Below are 22,760 nucleotides of genomic sequence, written 5' to 3' on the forward strand. Positions count from 1 at the left end.
TAAACTCAGTCAGTCAGTCAGTCACTAACTGTTAGGACATCATAATCTGTTGTCTGTAAAACAAAACTCTTTCTGTTGTGTTTTCTGCCTAAGATGTGTTGGGTAAACACTTTAAATATTACAGTAATCTGACATGTGGATTTTGCATCCTTGTAAGGATTAAGTACTTTATCAATCATAAACATGTTACTGTTTTTCAGGTAATCTTTCAATCCTACTGTCCTGTCATGTAGCATGCATGATGATGTATTCGTAAACAAATAGTTTCAGCTACAAGTTGTAGCTGTATATCTGTTGACATCTTGTTCTTCTTGATGCTTGTCATGTTTATTGAGGCTTTATTCCTGTCCAGGCAGTGTGTATATGACTGTAGATAAGCCAAATTTTGAGGACCAAAAAAAGTAGTCTGTAAAAGGGGGTCGGCTTATCTACTGGTTACACTTTCGTCAAACTTCATGTGAACGAACAAGAGAAAACCACTTTGTCAGTGAAGACAATAATATTTACCATTCCAGTTCTAAATTGTTTTTGCTAGGCATTGTATTTTATGCAGGGATTAAGATTACCATGCGTATTTGTCTTCTACACAGAGCCGGAAATAGCAACCAGCTGTGCACGTTTCCCCGTGATTACTGCACACAACGAGAAGATGAACAATGGTTGGCGGTTCGGCTTATGCATTTTGATACTGATTTTAAGAGTCAAGTTAAGACCTCAGTTTATCTATGAGATCGGCTTATTACAATGATATACAGTATATGTTTTATTCCATACCAGTTCTCCAAGACGATGTTGCTCAACTCCTACAGCATTTACGTCAACTGCTTCGCTGCAGCGATGGAAGAGATCAAGACAGTGCAGAGGACGAAACAGACCTTCTCCGAATTCTTGAAGGTATGTCACAGAGAGTGAGTCATGCTCTCGTCGACAGTTAACCATGTGTTTGGTCGAAAGAGGATAGCAGGTCTGAGAAGATGCCTGGAGCTGAATCCAATATGGATTGTGGTCTTAAATTGGCCTACAAAACACTGTGCTTATACTAAGAGCAGAGTGAGTGAGTGAATGAGTAGGTTTATGCATTTTGTCACATTATTCCAGCACTAGCACAGCGGGTTACACCAGAAATGGGCTTCACATGTTATGCCCATGTGCGGAAACGAAGCCAGGTCTTTGAACAGCGTGATGAGCCTAACACTGGATTGTAGTCCCCAATAATTCGTTATGTTTTTAAGTTTTCACGATAAATTTTATAGAAATCTTTTTAATGTGTGTGTGTGTGTGTCGTCCAGTGAGTGAGTGCATGCGTCGCGTCGCGATGCGCGATGCATCGCGTCGCGTCGCGTCGTGCGTTTCAGTTTTAAGTGAAGCAGGTTTGCAAGCCTGGCAGGACTGTATGATTCACCTGTGGCGATGCGTCGCGCATGTTTCCGTTTAGAGTAAGCAGGTTTGCAAGCCTGGCATGACAGTATGATTCACCTGTGGCGTCGTCGCGTGTTTCAGTTTAAATTAGGCAGGTTTGCAAGCCCGGGCATGACTGTATGATTCACCTGTGGCGTCGTGCGTGTTTCAGTTTAAAATTCGGCAGGTTTAGCCCAAGCCTGCGCGACTGTATATGATTCACCTGTGGCGTGCATCGCGTGTTTCAGTTTAAATTCGGCAGGTTTGCAAGCGGGCATGACTGTATGATTCACCTGTGGCGTCGTCGTCGCGTGTTTCAGTTTAGAGTCGGCAGGTTTGCAAGCCAGGCATGACTGTATGATTTACCTGTGGCGTCGCGTGCGTGTTTCAGTTTTAGATTCGGCAGGTTTGCAAGCGGGCATGACTGTAGGTCTCTAGGAACAAAGCGAGTTTTTGTTTTGTAAATATTTTATTAAAATATAGTTACAACTGTACCGTAGGATTTGAAATGGACATTTTAATGCTTATATGTACCCCAAGGAGGACTTTCTTCAAAGAATTCATAACCTCTACAGGTTTGTATAAGTTTCAATGTAGAGCAAGGATGCGTGTAGATTTAATAATAGTTATTTGACTTTGGAACCACACTGAACCACTGACATGAAATCAGCTCTCCTAAAGAAATTAAAGCGAGTTCTAGTTTACTCTGCATAACCTCACTCACTCACTAACTGTTAGGACATCATAATCTGTTGTCTGTAAAACAAAACTCTTTCTGTTGTTTTTTCTGCATAAGATTATTATTATTATTATTATATGATACTTATATAGAGCACATATCCAGGCAACTAGTGCTTGCTAAAGACGCTAATATTTTTTTCCCCTCGATCATTGGATGTCAATCTCAATGGCACATCGTATTATCAATCTCAACTCCCTGGGGAGTATACAACTCTTGCAGCCACTAGGCGCACCGAGTTATTGTGGCTTTCTCATCCTAACGAGGTACCCATTCACAGCTGGGTGGACTGTATTGGGTAAACGCTTTAAATATTACAGTAATCTGACATGTGGAATTTGCATCCTTGTAAGGATTAAGTACTTTATCCATCATAAACATATTACTGTTTTTCAGGTAATCATTCAAGCCTACTGTTCTGTCAAGTACCATGCATGTTGATGTATTCGTAAACAAATCTAAGTTTCAGCTACAAGTTGTAGCTGCATATCTGTTGACATCGTGTTCTTGTTGATGCTTGTCATGTTTATGGACACCTTTATTCAGGCTTTATTCCTGTCCAGGCAGTGTATATATGACTGTAGATAAGCCGAATTTTGAAGACCCAAATAAAGCAGTCCGTAAAAGGGGGTTGGCTGATCTACTAGTTACACTTTCGTCAAACTTCATCTGAACAAACGAGAAAACCACTTTGTCAGTGAAGACAATACTATTTACCATTCCAGTTCTAAGTTGTTTTTGCTAGGCATTGTATTTTATGCAGGGATTAAGATTATCATGCGTATTTGTCTTCTACACAGAGCCGGAAATAGCAACCAGCTGTGCACTCGTTTCCCCGTGATTACTGCACACAGCGAGAAGATGAACAATGGTTGGCGGTTTGGCTTATGCATTTTGATACTGATTTTAAGAGTCAAGTTAAGACCTCAGTTTATCTATGAGATCGGCTTATTACAATGATATACAGTATATGTTTTATTCCATACCAGTTCTCCAAGACGATGTTGCTCAACTCCTACAGCATTTACGTCAACTGCTTCGCTGCAGCGATGGAAGAGATCAAGACAGTACAGAGGACGAAACAGACCTTCTCCGAATTCTTGAAGGTATGTCACAGTCCCGACAGTTAACCATGTGTTTGGTCGAAAGAGGATAGCAGGTATGAGAAGATGCCTGGAGCTGAATCCAATATGGATTGTGGTCTTAAATTGGCCTACAAAACACTGTGCTTATACTAAGAGCAGAGTGAGTGAGTGAATGAGTAGGTTTATGCATTTTGTCACATTATTCCAGCACTAGCACAGCGGGTTACACCAGAAATGGGCTTCACATGTTATGCCTATGTGCGGAATCGAAGCCAGGTCTTTGAACAGCGTGATGAGCCTAACACTGGATTGTAGTCCCCAATAATTTGTTATGTTTTTAAGTTTTTACGATAAATTTTATAGAAATCTTTTTAATGTGTGTGTGTGTGTCGGCGCGTGCGTGCGTCCGTGAGTGAGTGCGTGCATGCGTGTGTGTGTGTTTCAGTTTTAGAGTCGGCAGGTTTGCAAGCCTGGCATGACTGTATGATTCACCTGTGAGCGTGCGTGCGTGTTTCAGTTTTAGAGTCGGCAGGTTTGCAAGCCGGGCATGACTGTATGATTCACCTGTTTTCAGGCGAAGGAGTCCAGCAGCAGTGACCGGTTGTCCATATTTGGGCTGATGGTAAAGCCAGTGCAGAGGTTCCCACAATTCATCATGTTGCTACAGGTTGGTCATTAACATCGGCTTATTTTCACCTAGTTATGTTATTTATGGGCAAGTCATTGTAACATGCTGGCAATGGGTTAAAGATTTTCAATCCTAATTATATATTGTCTTGGTGGAGCCCTGGACTGGACTCCTATGGTAACAAACCAGGTGTCTGTTTATAATCCAGCTCCCACTTTTGCCTGACTTATTATCCCCCACCTTGCATTTAGCGAGAAGCAGGGGATATAGTATTAGGCTCCGTCCATCCGTCTGTACATACGTAGAATTGGAATATCTTAAGAACCGTTGACTAGATTCTTTTCAGATTTGGTACCTAGCTTCATCACTGTATAAGAAAGATCCCAGTCAGGTTTGGTGACCTTGACCTTAATTTCAAGGTCATAAAGGGACTTTAACGTTTTACCCTTGTCAGTGAGATATCTCAAGAACTGTTCACTAGATTTTCTTCATATTCAACACCAAGCTTTATCTAGGGAAGGCGCAGGGCCCAGTTGAGTTTGGTGACCTTCACTTAATTTTCAAGGTCACAGTGACACTTTGAAGATTTCAGTGTGTTAACCTGCATGTTAAGATGGTCAGCGAGATATCTCAAGAACCATTCACTGGACTTTCTTCATATTTGACACCAAGCTTCATCTAGGGAAAGTGCAAGGCCCAGTCGATATTGGTGACCTTCACTTAATTTTCAAGGTCACAAAGACACTTTGAAGTTTTCACCATGTTAAATTGCATGTTAAGATAGTCAGCAAGATATCGCAAAAACAATTCACTGGATCTTTTTCATATTTGACACCAAGCTTCATCTAATGCAGGTACAGAGCCAAGTCGATTTTGGTGACCTTCACATAATTTTCAAGGTCACTATGACACTTTGAAGATTTCAGCATGTTAACCTGAATTCACTGGATTTTCTTCATAGCCTTTCAGGACTTCCCTTGAATATTGTTCAATAAGCAATTTCTTTAGTACCATTTTTGCATATTTCATACACTATGACATTCATGTCACGGTCAAAGTCAGTCTTGAAAATATTTGTGTGTTTGAACAACTGAAGAGCAAGACTTCAAGAGAGGTTGACTGGTCATGTTTTTGTTGACATTTAACTTCATCTTAAACTTTCATTACTTTTTAAGTTTGATTTGATAATTTACGGCGAGAGATTATTAGTGACAATGCCTGTTATAGATATCTTGCCTCTTTGAGTGGCATTTTAGAAGTTGAGACGTACGATATTGAACAAACTTTATGGATAACAACTTCTTTTATTTTGTGAGTGTGACGTCTCGATACAGATCCTTGTACCGTTGTCAGTTAAGAATAACGAAGCTTCCTGCTTGACAATGGTGCAAGGATATGCATCGAATGATATCAGTCGCTGGATTGGAGGGTCAGGTTTGCTGACTTGGTTGATGCATGTCATTGCTTCCCAGTTGCATAGATTGATGCTCATGCTGTTGATCTCTGGATTCTCGGGTCCAGACTCGATTATTGTGCCTGCATTTTTTTTAAGGAGTCTTGTCATTTCTGTTGGCAGGATTTACTGAAGTTCACACCACAGACCCACCATGACCGAGGAGCTTTACAGCTGGCTCTCACAGAACTCGAGAATGTCACGCACAAACTGAATGAACGGAAACGTCACAGCGAACAAAAGTTTATGGCCCGTCAGATCACAAGTCAGTTGTCACGGCAACTGAACCAAGGTGTCATCAAGGCAGCGGAGAGTCCGCGGAGACTACTGCGACAAGATGACATGGAGCAAGTGGTAACGGAACCCAACTTGTTTGTCTTTACTAAATATGGAGCTAACATGATATGCCAGAATGTTGTGAGACCTCTGTATTCATTGTAGCTGAGCCATTTAAATGTCATTTTATCAGACATTTAAATTTATTTTAGTTGTTATGACTTTTTATATATTTTCAGGTTGGGGAAACAGCATCAATGAAGTCCAAAAATGTCCGAGTGTTCCTGATGAATGATTGTGTCATGTTCGTCAAGGTTGGAACGAAGTAAGTCAGTGTCACTGAGATTGTAGTGTTCTCCCTACCTACTGGTGGATCTAGATGGGTGGCTCCAGACGGCTGGCCTGGCTTACTATAGGTCTCCCAATCCACTGGTGGATCCAGATGGGTGGCTCCAGACGGCTGGCCTGGCTTAGTGTGCGTCTCCCAATGCACTGGTGGATCTGGATGGGTGGCTCCAGCTGGCAGCCTGGCTTATTGTAGGTCTCCCCAATCCACTGGTGGATCTAGATGGATGGCTGCAAAGAGCTGGCCTGGCTTATTGTAGGTCTCCCAATCCACTGGTGTATCCAGATGGGTGGCTGCAAAGAGCTGGCCTGGCTTATTGTAGGTCTCCCAATCCACTGGTGGATCTAGATGGGTGGATCCAGATGGCTGGCCTGGCTTATTGTAGGTCTCCCAATCCACTGGGGGATCCAGATGGGTGGATCCAGATGGGTGGATCCAGATGGCTGGCCTGGCTTATTGTAGGTCTCCCAATCCACTGGTGGATCTGGATGGGTGGCTCCAGCTGGCAGCCTGGCTTATTGTAGGTCTCCCAATCCACTGGTGGATCTAGATGGGTGGATCCAGATGGCTGGCCTGGCTTATAGATGGGTGGATCCAGATGGCTGGCCTGGCTTATTGTAGGTCTCCCAATCCACACTGGGTGGGGATCTAGATGGAGGTGGATCAGATGGCTGGCCTGGCTTATTGTAGGGGTCTCCCAATCCACTGGGGGATCCAGATGGGTGGATCCAGATGGCTGGCCTGGCTTATTGTAGGTCTCCCAATCCACTGGTGGATCTGGATGGGTGGCTCCAGCTGGCAGCCTGGCTTATTGTAGGTCTCCCAATCCACTGGGGGATATAGATGGGTGGATCCAGATGGCTGGCCTGGCTTATTGTAGGTCTCCCAATCCACTGGGGGATATAGATGGGTGGATCCAGATGGCTGGCCTGAGCTTATTGTGGGTCTCCCAATCCACTGGTGGATCTAGATGGGTGGCTCCAGATGGCTGGCCTGGCTTAGTGTAGGTCTCCCAATCCACTGGGGGATATAGATGGGTGGATCCAGATGGCTGGCCTGGCTTATTGTAGGTCTCCCAATCCACTGGGGGATCCAGATGGGTGGATCCAGATGGCTGGCCTGGCTTATTGTAGGTCTCCCAATCCACTGGTGGATCTGGATGGGTGGCTCCAGCTGGCAGCCTGGCTTGTGTATCCAGGTCTCCCAATCCACTGGGGGATATAGATGGGTGGATCCAGATGGCTGGCCTGGCTTATTGTAGGTCTCCCAATCCACTGGTGGATATGGATGGGTGGATCCAGATGGCTGGCCTGGCTTATTGTAGGTCTCCCAATCCACTGGTGGATCTAGATGGGTGGCTCCAGATGGCTGGCCTGGCTTATTGTAGGTCTCCCAATCCACTGGTGGATCCAGATGGATGGGTGGATCAGATGGCCCAGCCCTGGCTTGTGTGGTCTCCCAATCCCACTGGGGGATATAGATGGGTGGATCCAGATGGCTGGCCTGGCTTATTGTAGGTCTCCCAATCCACCCACTGGGTGGATCTGGATGGGTGGCTCCAGATGGCTGGCCTGGCTTATTGTAGGTCTCCCAATCCACTGGGGGGATATAGATGGGGTGGATCAGATGGCTGGCCTGGCTCCATTGTAGGTCTCCCAATCCACTGGGGATCTAGATGGGTGGCTCCAGATGGCTGGCCTGGCTTGTGTGGGTCTCCCAATATCCACTGGGGGATATAGATGGGTGGATCCAGATGGCTGGCCTGGCTTATTGTAGGTCTCCCAATCCACTGGTGAATCTAGATGGGTGGCTCCAGCTGGCAGCCTGGCTTAGTGTAGGTCTCCCAATCCACTGGTGGATCTAGATGGGTGGATCCAGATGGCTGGCCTGGCTTATTATGGGTCGTCTACAGGCTTATCGAGATGGGGTGGTTTTACTTTGTGGCCTGTAGTTGGGAATGCTTGATTGGTGAAGATCAAAACACCTCACTTATGCACCAGCTTTATGTTTTCTATTACTCTGCCCTTCCAGAGATCAGGGTGGTTACTCGACCGAGCGATATCGGCTGAAGTGGATGGCCAACCTCCGAGACTTGGAGGTGAAGGATTCTGCCATTACCCCGGACATGGAGAGCGTCGTTAAAGGGGGACGAGGAAACTCAGCATCTACTCCACACAGATAGGTAGGCAGGAACACTGGTATGGATATACAGTGTTATACCATGTGACTTGTAATGCAAGGGAGATAACTCAGCATCTACTCCACACAGATAGGTAGGCAGGAACACTGGTATTGATATACAGTGTTATACCATGTGACTTGTAATGCAAGGGAGATAACTCAGCATCTACTCCACACAGATAGGTAGGCAGGAACACTGGTATTGATATACAGTGTTATACAATGTGACTTGTAATGCAAGGGAGATAACTCAGCATCTACTCCACACAGATAGGTAGGCAGGAACACTGGTAGTGATGGTTACACAACACCAAATGTTTTCCCATAGACTTCTATAGTAGCCTTATATTTTTTTAAAAATAATCCAGGCTATCAACAGCCATTCCATGTGCACATGGGTACACTCTGGCCTTTAAACTACCATAAAAACACACTATCTGGCCAACTTGTCCGGCTCGTTTTGAGAGCACAGGAAGCGGAACACATCAACCCCAGATCCGCACCAAATGTCACCTACTGGAAAATATTTGTACACACAATAAGCATAAGTCATGGTGATGAAAAATCACAGCACTGAATACTTAAAATTGTGGTCAGTTTTAATTACTGGTTGGACATGCTTTTAAAAACATAAACATCTTACACTATTTCATCCAATCACAGCTGTCACATGTCTTTATCTCTTCATTTTGTTTACATACGCATCTAAGCTCAGTGAGCAAGCGATTCTCATTTAGTGTAGTATAACCTGTAGGAAAATTTAGAAACATTTGCCCTAGGCAAATCTGTGACTTATGTACTGTATATACATGCAACTTCTCAGAAAAAATATAAAACTGCATGAAGCTTCAATACTTTTTCCTGTCCAACATATCTATATGGCACAAGAATATATGGATTTGCTGCACTGACAGAGCTGTAAGAGTTATATCATGTCTATTTCACCAAAGCTATACAAAATGCACTTCTGCATTAATAGAGAAAGTTTTTAAATCATACATATACCATGGGAGTTTACTCTTATTTCACAAAAAGGGGCCATGGGTTAATTCCATGCATGACTGGGACTGCCTTGATCATATCAATCCAAACTATATTTTTGAACGACAAAAATCATTGAATTCAGGCCAGAAATTGGACAGGTTTAACATTAAAAGCAGCTTTAACATCCTGACATATGTAAGGCTGGATGATGAACTTTGCCAGAATGTAATGAGTGAGGGGTTGGATTATGCCTAGCAGTCTGAAACACTGACCACAGTACCCTGCAGCCTGTTAGCTCGATCAAGGCAAATGACCCTTTCAACAGATGAATTCACTTTTTTAGACCACAGCATGATAAGAACTTACACTTGAATCTATTGATTCATCAAGCTAAGACTTTGAAATACTTCCAGAAATTCAAAACTATTGACTGTATTGTTTTGAGGCTGTTACACTTGCCAACTTCATGTATAAGCCAGTTTAGAGGAACAAAGTGAAAAATCCACATAACTTTGGAAATTTATTAGTTACCCTGCCCTAAACTGAATATTTTTAATTACAATTAACAGTATTTGACAATATCAGCTAAAAACAGAGCTCTCTGCAGTAATTTATGGGTTACTGGGTTAGAGAAAGACACAATGTATTTGGGTAAACAGGGAGATAATTTTAAGATATCGAACACTCTCATGTCAATAAAATGTGAATTCAGACCCATAATATTACATTCCACAAGGGTCAATTGTTATTATTTACATCTAAGCAGCTTCTGGGATTGATATACAGCCCTTATTTCATGTCTGGGAAGCTGAAATACTACACACTGAGGGCATTAAGGGGACACTGTCAGAAATTTCTAATGTATGAGGATGACCGAGTGATGGAATTTGGTAGTGAGACATTTTGGTGCCTTAACTGGACTGGGACACTTAAATGTACTATATGTACCTACATGTCCAAGTACTGCAACTTCTACAAGGCGGTGAAGCATATCGAAGCAAAGGAGTATGCTTGATTAGACACTGCCAACAACAGACTCGGGCCGGCATGTCGAAATACCACATTGGATGTGAAGGCTTCTTTTTCTGCTGTATTTGTGAAGATACACCTCCCCATTCACCAACAGGCATTCTACAAGCTGAAAATAGTGTTGAGATTACATTAAATGTCAAATCATAAAATCTATAACAGCAATGAGACAGTTGTTAATAAAACAGAAATTCATTTTGAAAGTCCTATGGGTGAAAAAAAGGGTATATTTTAAAAAGGAAAAGAAAATTAGGTCGTTTTATATTCAAAAGGGGACAGGCAGAAAGAATTGATCATATGCTACACTGTTTGCATTTAACACAAGGGTTTGTGACATGTTCTGCTGTCAGCAGTGAACAAATTTCATGATATTCTTATCATTTGACTTCAAATTGACCCTCAGGAGATTAACTTAGACACTCACATTGTTGTGGCAGTGGTGATTTTAACCTAATTTGTTGTCAAATTCATCAGTTCCAACAAATTTAGAAGCCAGGGAACCACTTCTTGATGGTAAGACTCACCGTGAGGGTCTTTTTCCCACTGTTCTGACCACAAACGAAGCAACGCTCATATTCTGGACACTAAAACAATCTATTCCACTCAAAACAGCCCTATCTTTACTCCCAGTACCTTTAAATTTGCCTCTACATTAATGCTAACATGTTTCCATGGTGAAATAAACACAGGAAATCATGTAAAGTATGAATTACTGAAAAGTGCTCGAACCCTACAGGTTACACAACACCAAATGTTTTCCCATAGACTTCTATAGTAGCCTTATATTTTTTTAAAAATAATCCAGGCTATCAACAGCCATTCCATGTGCACATGGGTACACTCTGGCCTTTAAACTACCATAAAAACACACTATCTGGCCAACTTGTCCGGCTCGCTTTATGAAAGCACAGGAAGCGGAACACATCAACCCCAGATCCGCACCAAATGTCACCTACTGGAAAATATCTGTACACACAATAAGCATAAGTCATGGTGATGAAAATCACAGCACTGAATACTTAAAATTGTGGTCAGTTTTAATTACTGGTTGGACATGCTTTTAAAAAACATAAACATCTTACACTATTTCATCCAATCACAGCTGTCACATGTCTTTATCTCTTCATTTGTTTACATACGCATCTCGCTCAGTGAGCAAGCGATTCTCATTTAGTGTAGTATAACCTGATATACAGTGTTATACCATGTGACTTGTAGTGCAAGGGAGATAACTGAGCATCTACTCCACATGGATAGGTAGGCAGGAACACTGGTAGTGATATACAATGTTATACAATGTGACTTGTAATGCAAGGGAGTTAACTGAGCATCTACTCAGATCAGATGAAGTGTGAGCGAGTGAGTTTTGGTTTACGCCACTTTTAGCAGTATTCCAGCAATATCACTGCAGGGGACACCAGAAGTAGGCTTCACACATTGTACCTATGTGGGGAATGGAACGTAGGTCTTCAGCATGACAAGCCAACACTGTATCCACTAGGCTACCTCAACGCCCTTAGATGGGATGAAAGCAACACTGGCAGTAATATACAGTGTTTTCATGGGACTTGTGATACAAGGGAGATAACTTTTTGGCAGATTTGGCCATGTATGGCACTGCATGCTTACAGTGAGAATGGATGGATTCATTAATGACAAGGACTGGGGATATAGCCTAGTGGATATAGAGATTATTAACCGAGTGTGTTTCCATTTCATTAATATCATATATTAGGAATAAAAACTGTATTATGCGAGCCTTTGGCGAGTTATCAGATTTGGATACCAAGTTTATCAGATTGCTTTATTGCACCGAAAACACCCTCCATTAGATGATAAACAGCATTTACTGGACACTTTGGTTTAGATTACCCTCATGTTCCCGTGTTTGAAGCCTGCTGTTGGTGATACTGATGGTCTACTGGTATCATCAATCTGTCAGACATGGTAACATATCACAACATTAATAGACTTTAGTAACTGCTTTTCTTTCTTAAACCATGATGGCTGATCACTGGATTGTACAGTGTTCCAATTTGAATAGGCTGATCACTGGATTGTCTGTCTTGATTATTTACAGGCAGCCATCAGACACCTGGAATATTGCTGAGTGCGGCGTTAAACAACTAACAATCACTCAAACAGTCCAGCTTAAATAAGAATGTGATATCTAAAGTATGAGAATTAGCTGATCAAGATTGGAAGTACAACAGTTTTCACTGAGATTAAGGAAGTCAGTATATATGTTATTGTGGATGTTGCAGATAAGCCTGAGGAAGACCCCTTCCACCTGTTCGCAGATAAGCCTGACGCGGACCTGAACGAGATGCTGCACGACTTGCCTGTGCTGGCCCAGATCAGTACACTGGTGTCCTCACTCAAACGTAACTACATGGTACGTCCACTGTGTGAGTGAGGGAGTGACTGAATGAGAAATGCAGTCGTAAGATCAGAGAGAGAAGGAACAAATGAATGGATGAGTGCAAGAATGTGTGAGTGACTGAAAAGTTGTTCCTGCATATATCAGAGATTGGCTGACAACACATCTACACAGTAAATGCAGGGGCATGGGATAACAGATTCTTCCTGACTATATCCTTGGATCCAACCAACCGCCTGTGCTTGGACAACTTCATCATTCATCACAGGTGGTATTTTATTGACAGTGTTCATGTCATCATTACAACCTTGGATCAACACTCTGACAAAATGTGATTCTGTTTCTGCTAGTTAAAGGGTTCATCTTCTTTCTGAAGATAGAAAGATATCTAAAAAAGGTTACAACGTTCTAAACTCATTAACTCACTCACTCACTCACTCTGTTACCAGGATCTGTCGGAGGAGCATATACAGGAACACAGACGAGACTTGCAGAGACTCGTCCACATCAAAGATGAGCAGCTCCGATTGGTCAACAGTTGCTCTATCGTTCTCTCTGACTGCACCAAGTAAGGGGAGATTACTCTCAACTGTCTATAAGTTATGAATGTTGAAGTAGTATAACACACCTTTAAAAGATGAATAGTGAAGCGGTGTAACACCTATGTAAGTGATGAATAGTGAAGCGGTGTAACACCTATATAAGTGGTGAATAGTGAAGCGGTGTAACACCTATATAAGTGATGAATAGTGAAGCGGTGTAACACCTATATAAGTGATGAATAGTGAAGCGGTGTAACACCTATATAAGTGGTGAATAGTGAAGCTGGTGTAACACCTATATAAGTGAATAGTGAAGCTGGACACACATGGGGCGGTGTAACACCTATATAAGTGATGAATAGTGAGTGAAGCGGTGTAACACCTATATAAGTGATGAATAGTGAAGCGGTGTAACACCTATATAAGTGATGAATAGTGAAGCGGTGTAACACCTATATAAGTGGTGAATAGTGAAGCGGTGTAACACCTATATAAGTGATGAATAGTGAAGCGATGAATAATTGTGGCGATTGTAACACCTATATAAGTGAATAGTGAAGCGTGTAACACCTATCAGTGAATAAGTGATGAAATATGTAACACCTATATAAGTGAATAGTGAAGCGGTGTAACACCTATATAAGTGGTTAAGCAGTGTAACACCTATGTAAGTGGTGAATAGTGAAGCGGTGTAACACCTATATAAGTGGTGAAGCAGTGTAACACCTATGTAAGTGGTGAATAGTGAAGCGGTGTAACACCTATATAAGTGATGAATAGTAAAGTGGTATACGACCCTGGATATGATGGATATTGAAGTGATACAACACCCCAATGGTCATTGATGCATGATAAAGTAGTATAACACCCCCAAAAGTGATGATTATTGAAATGATTTATTTTCCAGAAGTGAGAAGGTGCGGTACGTTCTTCAGACCCCAATTGCGTCTATCAAACATGAGTGGTGCATGGACTTCCTGATAGCTAAACTAGCAACAGGTAGGATTTTCTAATAGATTCACTGTCTATCAAATTGTTGGCCAGATTGCCAACAGAAAGATTTCACGTATCTCAGTCAGTGTCTCCATCTCGTATCACACGTCTCAGTCAGTGTCTCCATCTCGTATCACGCGTCTCAGTCAGTGTCTCCATCTCGTATCACATGTCTCAGTCCTCATCTCTGTCATGATGCAGATAAGCATAACGACCCGGGCTGGGGGGACCTGAGCACCGAGGACACCCAGGATCTGCCTCCAGCATTCTTCATGCGGTGTCTCCCAGTAGACGTCCCTCGGCACTACACCAAGGTTAGTCTTGTACTGTCTCTGCCTGAATCTTGTCGTCTCCCTGGCTGCCATACTGGACACAGTGTTTGGCCGGGTTCATTGGTCCTCAATTAACGGGATCGGTGGTCAGGCTCGCTGACTTGTTTGACACATGTCATCGGTTCCCCATTGCGCATATCGATGCTCATGCTGTTGATCACTGGATTGTCTGGTCCAGACTCGATCATTTACAGACCGACGCCATATAGCTGGAATATTGCTGAGTGCGGCGTAAAACTCAACTCACTCACTCACTCACTCATTGGTCCTCATACTATCAATCACATGGTGGCATTTCCCACACAATCAGGGTATGCTTCTGTGATCTTGTGACTAGTATTCCCCTCATAATCAGGGTATGCCTCTGTCATCTTGTGGCTAGTATTCCCCACACAATCAGGGTATGCCTCTGTGATCTTGTGACTAGTATTCCCCACACAATCAGGGTATGCCTCTGTGATCTTGTGGCTAGTATTCCCCACACAATCAGGGTATGCTTCTGTGATCTTGTGACTAGTATTCCCCTCATAATCAGGGTATGCCTCTGTGATCTTGTGGCTAGTATTCCCCACACAATCAGGGTATGCCTCTGTGATCTTGTGACTAGAATTCCCACACAATCAGGGTATGCCTCTGTGATCTTGTGGCTAGTATTCCCACACAATCAGGGTATGCTTTCTGTGATCTTGTGACTAGAATTCCCCACACAATCAGGGTATGCCTCTGTGATCTTGTGACTAGAATTCCCCACACAATCAGGGTATGCCTCTGTGATCTTGTGACTAGAATTCCCCACACAATCAGGGTATGCCTCTGTGATCTTGTGGCTAGTATTCCCACACAATCAGGGTATGCCTCTGTGATCTTGTGGCTAGAATTCCCACACAATCAGGGTATGCCTCTCTGTGATCTTGTGGACTAGAATTCCCCCACACAATCAGGGTATGCTTCAATGTGATCTTGTGGCTAGAATTCCCCACACAATCAGGGTGTGCCGCTGTGATCTTGTGGCTAGAATTCCCCACATAATCAGGGGTATGCTCTGTGATCTTGCGTGACTAGTATTCCCCAGTGATCTTGTGACTAGAATTCCCCACACAATCAGGGTATGCCTCTGTGATCTTGTGGCTAGTATTCCCCACACAATCAGGGTATGCCTCTGTGATCTTGTGACTAAATTCCCCACACAATCAGGGTATGCCTCTGTGATCTTGTGGCTAGAATTCCCCACACAATCAGGGTATGCCTCTGTGATCTTGTGACTAGAATTCCCCACACAATCAGGGTATGCCTCTGTGATCTTGTGGCTAGTATTCCCCACACAATCAGGGTATGCCTCTGTGATCTTGTGACTAGAATTCCCCACACAATCAGGGGTATGCCTCTGTGATCTTGTGGCTAGAATTCCCCACACAATCAGGGTATGCTTCTGTGATCTTGTGACTAGAATTCCCCACACAATCAGGGGTATGCTTCTGTGATCTTGTGACTAGAATTCCCCACACAATCAGGGTATGCCTCTGTGATCTTGTGACTAGAATTCCCCACACAATCAGGGTATGCCTCTGTGATCTTGTGACTAGAATTCCCCACACAATCAGGGTATGCCTCTGTGATCTTGTGGCTAGAATTCCCCACACAATCAGGGTATGCCTCTGTGATCTTGTGCTAGAATTCCCCACACAATGTATGCCTCTGTGATCTTGTGACTAGAATTCCCCACACAATCAGGGTATGCCTCTGTGATCTTGTGGCTAGAATTCCCCACACAATCAGGGTATGCCTCTGTGATCTTGTGGCTAGAATTCCCCACACAATCAGGGTATGCCTCTGTGATCTTGTGGCTAGAATTCCCACACACAGGGTATGCTTCTGTGATCTTGTGGCTAGAATTCCCCACACAATCAGGGTCTCTGTGATCTTGTGACTAGAATTCCCCACACAATCAGGGTATGCCTCTGTGATCTTGTGGCTAGAATTCCCCACACAATCAGGGTATGCCTCTGTGATCTTGTGGCTAGTATTCCCCACACAATCAGGGTATGCCTCTGTGATCTTGTGGCTAGAATTCCCCACACAATCAGGGTATGCTTCTGTGATCTTGTGACTAGAATTCCCCACACAATCAGGGTATGCTTCTGTGATCTTGTGACTAGAATTCCCCACACAATCAGGGTATGCCTCTGTGATCTTGTGGACTAGTATTCCCCACACAATCAGGGTATGCCTCTGTGATCTTGTGGCTAGTATTCCCCACACAATCAGGGTATGCCTCTGTGATCTTGTGGCTAGAATCCCCCACACAATCAGGGTATGCTTCTGTGATCTTGTGGCTAGAATTCCCCACACAATCAGGGTATGCTTCTGTGATCTTGTGGCTAGTATTCCCCACACAATCAGGGTATGCCTCTGTGATCTTGTGGCTAGTATTCCCCACACAATCAGGGGTATGCCTCTGTGATCTTGTGGCTAGAATTCCCCACACAATCAGGGTATGCTTCTGTGATCTTGTGGCTAGTATTCCCCACACAATCAGGGTATGCCTCTGTGATCTTGTGGCTAGTATTCCCCACACAATCAGGGTATGCCTCTGTGATCTTGTGGCTAGAATTCCCCACACAATCAGGGTATGCCTCTGTGATCTTGTGGCTAGAATTCCCCACACAATCAGGGTATGCCTCTGTGATCTTGTGGCTAGAATTCCCCACACAATCAGGGTATGCCTCTGTGATCTTGTGGCTAGTATTCCCCACACAATCAGGGTATGCCTCTGTGATCTTGTGGCTAGTATTCCCCACACAATCAGGGTATGCCTCTGTGATCTTGTGGCTAGTATTCCCCACACAATCAGGGTATGCCTCTGTGATCTTGTGGCTAGTATTCCCCACACAATCAGGGTATGCCTCTGTGATCTTGTGGACTAGTATTCCCCCACACAATCAGGGTATGCCTCTGTGATCTTGTGGCTAGTATTCCCCACACAATCAGGGTATGCCTCTGTGATCTTGTGGCTAGTATTCCCCACACAATCAGGGTATGCCTCTGTGATCTCGTTGGTAGAGTGTCTGCCTCAAGATTGGTAGGTCCCCTTATTGCGTCATACTGTACAATGCTGAAACATGGTACTGTAAACGTATTATCAGGGTAGCACAGGTTCTGTTTTACAGCTTTTAAAGAAAAACATTTTAGTGAAATTCCCACCGTGAATAAACCTGTCATTCATTCAGTCTGTGCCATCTTGTAGCCCTAGTTGTTACCATAACACATCAAGTTTGAAGACAGAAATCTACAGGAATCTTAAAATGACTGATAGTAGCATAAAGAATCATACTTAACTGTCGCTGTAATGGATTTCCAAAACATAATTAAATAATGAGCCAAAATCCATGCGGCTGAATTTTAGCGAAAACAGCAATGTGTTGTTGTGGCCATGGAATTGGTCACATGACAGATGGTTTGATACAAAACAGATTACCATGAAGCGACTTGGAAAGAAATAATACAGCAGTATTTTATTTATTCATTAAGATTTTATTTACCAGTACATCATGAAGCGCGAATAGTCACTTAACACTCAATCATCTCATTCACAACAGCCCGGCTTGTTTGAAATCACAAAGAGCTTCATATACAGTAGATGTTAATTAGTCAGATCGTCAGAATTGAACATAAGACTGATGTGTTTTTCATCTCTTCCATGAGTAAACGGATTACTGTGTACTAGTATATCGCACTGATAGGGATTTCCTGTGAGTATGCAATAAACGGCGCCTGACAGGTTAAGCCACTCTGTTTGTTTTCACTGCTATTAGTGGCCAAAGAGACAGCTGGCAGTTCCGGCAATTACTGATTGCGCAAATAATTGACCGCGCGATGTAGTCTAAACTGTCAATTCCGCGAAAATTGCACCACACGAAAATAAGTACGTTTACAGTACTTGCTACCCTGGAACTTACGATAAAACAAGGACGCATTGGCTCCTCAATCGGAAAAGTCGTCAACTGGCTATCAGGTGTCCCCACTAGTGATAAACTTGAAAATGTACAAGTAGTGTTGTCCTGCAAAAAAACTTTCACCCACACACTAAGAATGGTTGAGATTGTAGTTTGGGCAGATAATGGTGTAAACCTGCGTAAAGTCAATTGATCATTACGATTCATGTGGGGATTTCTTTTTATTGTTCGATCGGCATTCTAGAAGTTGGTGAGTTAATAATAAAGCATACAACTTCCAGTATGTTGTATAGGGTGACATTTTGATGTGGATTCTTACACCTTTAAAAGTGAAACTGACTGACTGACTGAGTTTGGTTTCAGGGCTTTTAGCAATATTCCAGCAATATCGCGGGGGGACTTCACATTGTACCCATCTGGGGATTGAACCGGGTCTCATGATGACGAGCCAACGCTTTAAACACTAGACTACCCCACCGCCCCTAAAAGTGAATACAAGCAGGTGTTGAGAAGCATGTATGTTGTGACAAGCATCAGATCAGCATTAACATTGTTGTCCAGAAGTATTATTGAATTCTGGTAAGTCACTGGTTTGTCAGGGATATATTCAGTGGTGTTGCTGTTGCAGATGATGTGCGCCATCCCAGTGTTCATGACATCGAGCTCCGGCACCCGGATCAGCACCCAACACCTGTGGGTAGTTACCACCACTCCCACCAGGGGGCAGGTCTCCATCATCTCCATACACAACTCCAAACCAAGCCTCATCGAGAGCTTTAAGGCAGCAGACGTTGAGGTCACATGTACAGAGCATGTTCCGGGATATGCTAGAGAAGTGAAGGAATATGCATTCGCAGAGGATTGTGTCTGGCTTGGAACTATTGACAATGAGTAGGAAAATACTTCTCGTTATGAATTCAGAGCATATATACTCTTCAAAGAAGTTAAGCATCAAGAGTAAAGTTCTGAAAGGGTGATATTATTGATGCAAGTAAAAATGAACAAACAGATAGATGAACTGTGACAAAGACCAATCAACATGTACAATGTTGTGGATAAAGTCACTGTAGCAAACATTTGAGTGGTGAAACACAGCTGTCTTGAAAATGCACTTGGAGGTCAGAACAGAAATACGGGTACTGACAGACATCACATCCTCAGAAAGTTGTATGCATACCATTGACATTCAGTCAGTATTGTAAACAAATAGAAACAAGTATAAGGCTATAATTATGTGATGTTATAAAGAATTGATGATGTCATGATATTGTCTTCAAGAGTGAAGCATTGTGGTATCATGACACTTCAACTGATGTGGGTCAGTGGGGTTAAAGTGTTCATCTGTCACTCTGAAGACACGGGTTTGATTCACCACGTAGGTCCAATTTGAGAAGCCCATTTATGGTATCCCCTCCGTCATATCGAAAAGCAGTGTATATCAATACTCACTCACTCAACTGACCAATCAGCATTCAGGGTAGCTCTAAAGCACATGTTCGGATGTCAGTAAGTTAATGCACTCTGTCCACACTTCAGACTGTTTTGTATTTGAATAAATCTAAGTGTGATATTTGACATAACAGATTTTGATCTATGTTTGAGATGTAAACTTGAGGATTCTTTTCCCAGGATCCTCATCTTCCCACTGACGAGTTCTGATGGGATGCGACGTGAAGCAGTGGTGAAGTTCACTCTGCCAGCTGCACCGCTGTCCATGAAGTACGTGGATGAGCGACTCTTCTGTGGACTGGTCAATGGATCCTTGGCTGTTTTCTCCAGGGATAACGGTAATGTCTTGTTTCACAGGACGATCATACAGACGGCAGCCATTGTTATTACAAGTTTAGTGTATTCATCTGTATCATAAGGCTTGTTAGCAATCTTCAGGTACAGGGTTCCAGTTGTCTCTTGTTTTCTTCGAACTTGACCATGATTTTACTGATGTAATCTACACAAAGAATGTCGGCAAGAGAGGTCCTTCCTCCATGGAATCTGTCGAATAACCATGAGGTATTCTTTTGGTCATATTTCCTTAACACACAACATTGTTTGAATTACAGGTAATACATGTTCTATAAACTATTTTGTATCCTGAAAAGTGCTCACAGATCTTGATGGAGTGAGTGAGTTTATGTCACTGAGGGTTGTTGTTGGAGCAAAGTTCAAATCCATGTACATGTGTAGCAACGTTGTGGAGCCCACAAGTGTGGTGCTTGAACACCAAGGATCATTACAAGGGCAGTTATGAGATTCATATCTGTTATAAGCAGATCCTGGAAATGCTAAGGTAGGATACTCTGCCCAGCGAACTGCAGCCAGATGACTGCTAAAGGGTCTTTCAAGTCCCTCTTTGGATGACCAGCCACCATCAGTGAATATTTTACTTGTTGAAGTGCATGAGTGAGTAAAAATTATGATTTGTTGATACAAGTAGGTTAGCACAGCAGGTACAGTACGGACTTGTTAGGCCAAAGACTAGGGTTTGAATTCAATGACCTGCTGCAGTAAAGCTAAAGGCTGTGTTAAAAACTCACTCACTCACTCTGTTTCAGATGGCGCATGGAATGTAAATTCTCCTCACTCCTTAAATCTCTCAAACACCATCATATCCTGCATGAAGGTAATTGATGACGACCTCTGGGTTGCCTTGACGACCAAGATTCTTGTCCTGGAAATTGACAGTTTGAAAGAAAAGGTAAGTTTACATTTATGGTGGGAGTTGTGTACGGGGCTGACTGAAGGACTGATTAATGCTGTTGTAAATATTCAGTGATATTAAAACACTGTTGCAATACTACTGCAGTTTATTAGCAATATTGATTGTTAGAACACTAGCAATACTACAGCAGTTTATTAGCAATATTGATTGTTAGAACACTGTAGCAATACTACAGCAGTTTATTAGCAATATTGATTGTTAGAACACTAGCAATACTACAGCAGTTTATTAGCAATATTGATTGTTAGAACACTGTAGCAATACTACAGCAGTTTATTAGCAATATTGATTGTTAGAACACTGTAGCAATACTACAGCAGTTTATTAGCAATATTGATTGTTAGAACACTGTAGCAATACTACCGCAGCATTGTTTTGCAATACTACTGCAGTTTATTAGCAATATTGATTGTTAGAACACTGTAGCAATACTACTGCAGTTTATTAGCAATATTGATTGTTAGAACACTGTAGCAATACTACAGCAGTTTATTAGCAATATTGATTGTTAGAACACTGTAGCAATACTACTGCAGTTTATTAGCAATATTGATTGTTAGAACACTGTAGCAATACTACAGCAGTTTATTAGCAATATTGATTGTTAGAACACTGTAGCAATACTACAGCAGTTTATTAGCAATACTACTGCAATATTAGTTGTTAGAACACTGTAGCATTACTACTGCAGTTTATTACCAATATTGATTGTTAGAACACTAGCAATACTACAGCAGTTTATTAGCAATATTGATTGTTAGAACACTGTAGCAATACTGCAAGTTGTAATACAGATTAGGTCAAAGTATTTTAATTGTTAAAACATTGTTGCAATACTATTGCAGTTTGTACCATTCCGAAAGCAGTGATTGTTAAAACATGGTTGGAATATATTGCAGTTTTATACCAGTCCTGCAATAGTGATTGTTAAACCACTTCCTTCAGGAAGTCGTTGGACTTACGAGTGAGGCAGCTTGAATACAGTCAGATTTGTTGGTGTCTCACATCAAATAGTGTTAACTGATGTGGATATGTCTCATTGGAGGAACCTGTTAATATCAAATAGTGTTAACTGATGTGGATATGTGCAGTGTGATTGTGTGAGCTGGTCAGTGGTGTGTCATCGTGTCTCCGTGACTTAGGATGTGGATGATAACTGTGGATTTTGTTGGAATGTTCAACATGGCATAAAGATTGTTCAGCGTCGGAGTGTCTGCTTGTGTCATAGAATACCTGAGTTTGTCAGCGGAAGACCCGGGCATGTTGTAAGGAATGCCTAGATTTGTCCCATAGCATTATATATTACCTATATGTTACTGACGTGTCAGTTCAAGGGTCACATGGCCACTCTGAGATTCAATGCTGGTATGTCTGACTGGAGCTGCACACCTCCTCCCGAGTGATCCTACACCGAGTTACATATGTCAGTAAGTATACATGACCTAATCACTGTAACTATTTGTCTGCAGACAACACATGATCTGTCCATTGAATCTGATAACCTGGTCATCCATGAGTTTACTACTTCTGGTGTGGGGATCTGGGTGTCGTTCAAGGACTCCGCCAAACTACGTCTGTACCACACCGAAACCTTAGAGAACCTTCAGGAGATCAACATAGCGTCTGCTGTCAGCAGACTTCTGGAAGGTAGTGTAGTCATCTGTTTCCTGGAAGTCTTTATATGCCTAATCACAATACTCCTGCCACATAGGTCGTACTTCC

The 22,760-nt window shown here is 42.6% G+C and overlaps 1 protein-coding gene across 1 annotated transcript in view; it reads left to right on the top strand.

The window, feature by feature from the left end:
- The window catches only part of LOC124267801 (rho guanine nucleotide exchange factor 10-like protein), a 53,596-nt gene that overhangs the window by 26,844 nt on the left and 3,992 nt on the right, over positions 1 to 22,760 (top strand). The window contains 14 exon segments of the mRNA XM_046702789.1: positions 778 to 894; positions 3,797 to 3,889; positions 5,427 to 5,657; positions 5,819 to 5,904; positions 7,957 to 8,066; positions 8,069 to 8,107; positions 12,384 to 12,514; positions 12,949 to 13,067; positions 13,949 to 14,040; positions 14,236 to 14,348; positions 18,948 to 19,210; positions 19,949 to 20,106; positions 20,872 to 21,014; positions 22,508 to 22,685. Coding sequence (XP_046558745.1) covers positions 778 to 894; positions 3,797 to 3,889; positions 5,427 to 5,657; positions 5,819 to 5,904; positions 7,957 to 8,066; positions 8,069 to 8,107; positions 12,384 to 12,514; positions 12,949 to 13,067; positions 13,949 to 14,040; positions 14,236 to 14,348; positions 18,948 to 19,210; positions 19,949 to 20,106; positions 20,872 to 21,014; positions 22,508 to 22,685 — 1,873 coding nt within the window.

The sequence above is a fragment of the Haliotis rubra genome, unplaced genomic scaffold, assembly GCF_003918875.1.
Source record: "Haliotis rubra isolate DU_JTF1 unplaced genomic scaffold, ASM391887v1 Scf134, whole genome shotgun sequence".
Classification (NCBI taxonomy): domain Eukaryota; kingdom Metazoa; phylum Mollusca; class Gastropoda; order Lepetellida; family Haliotidae; genus Haliotis; species Haliotis rubra.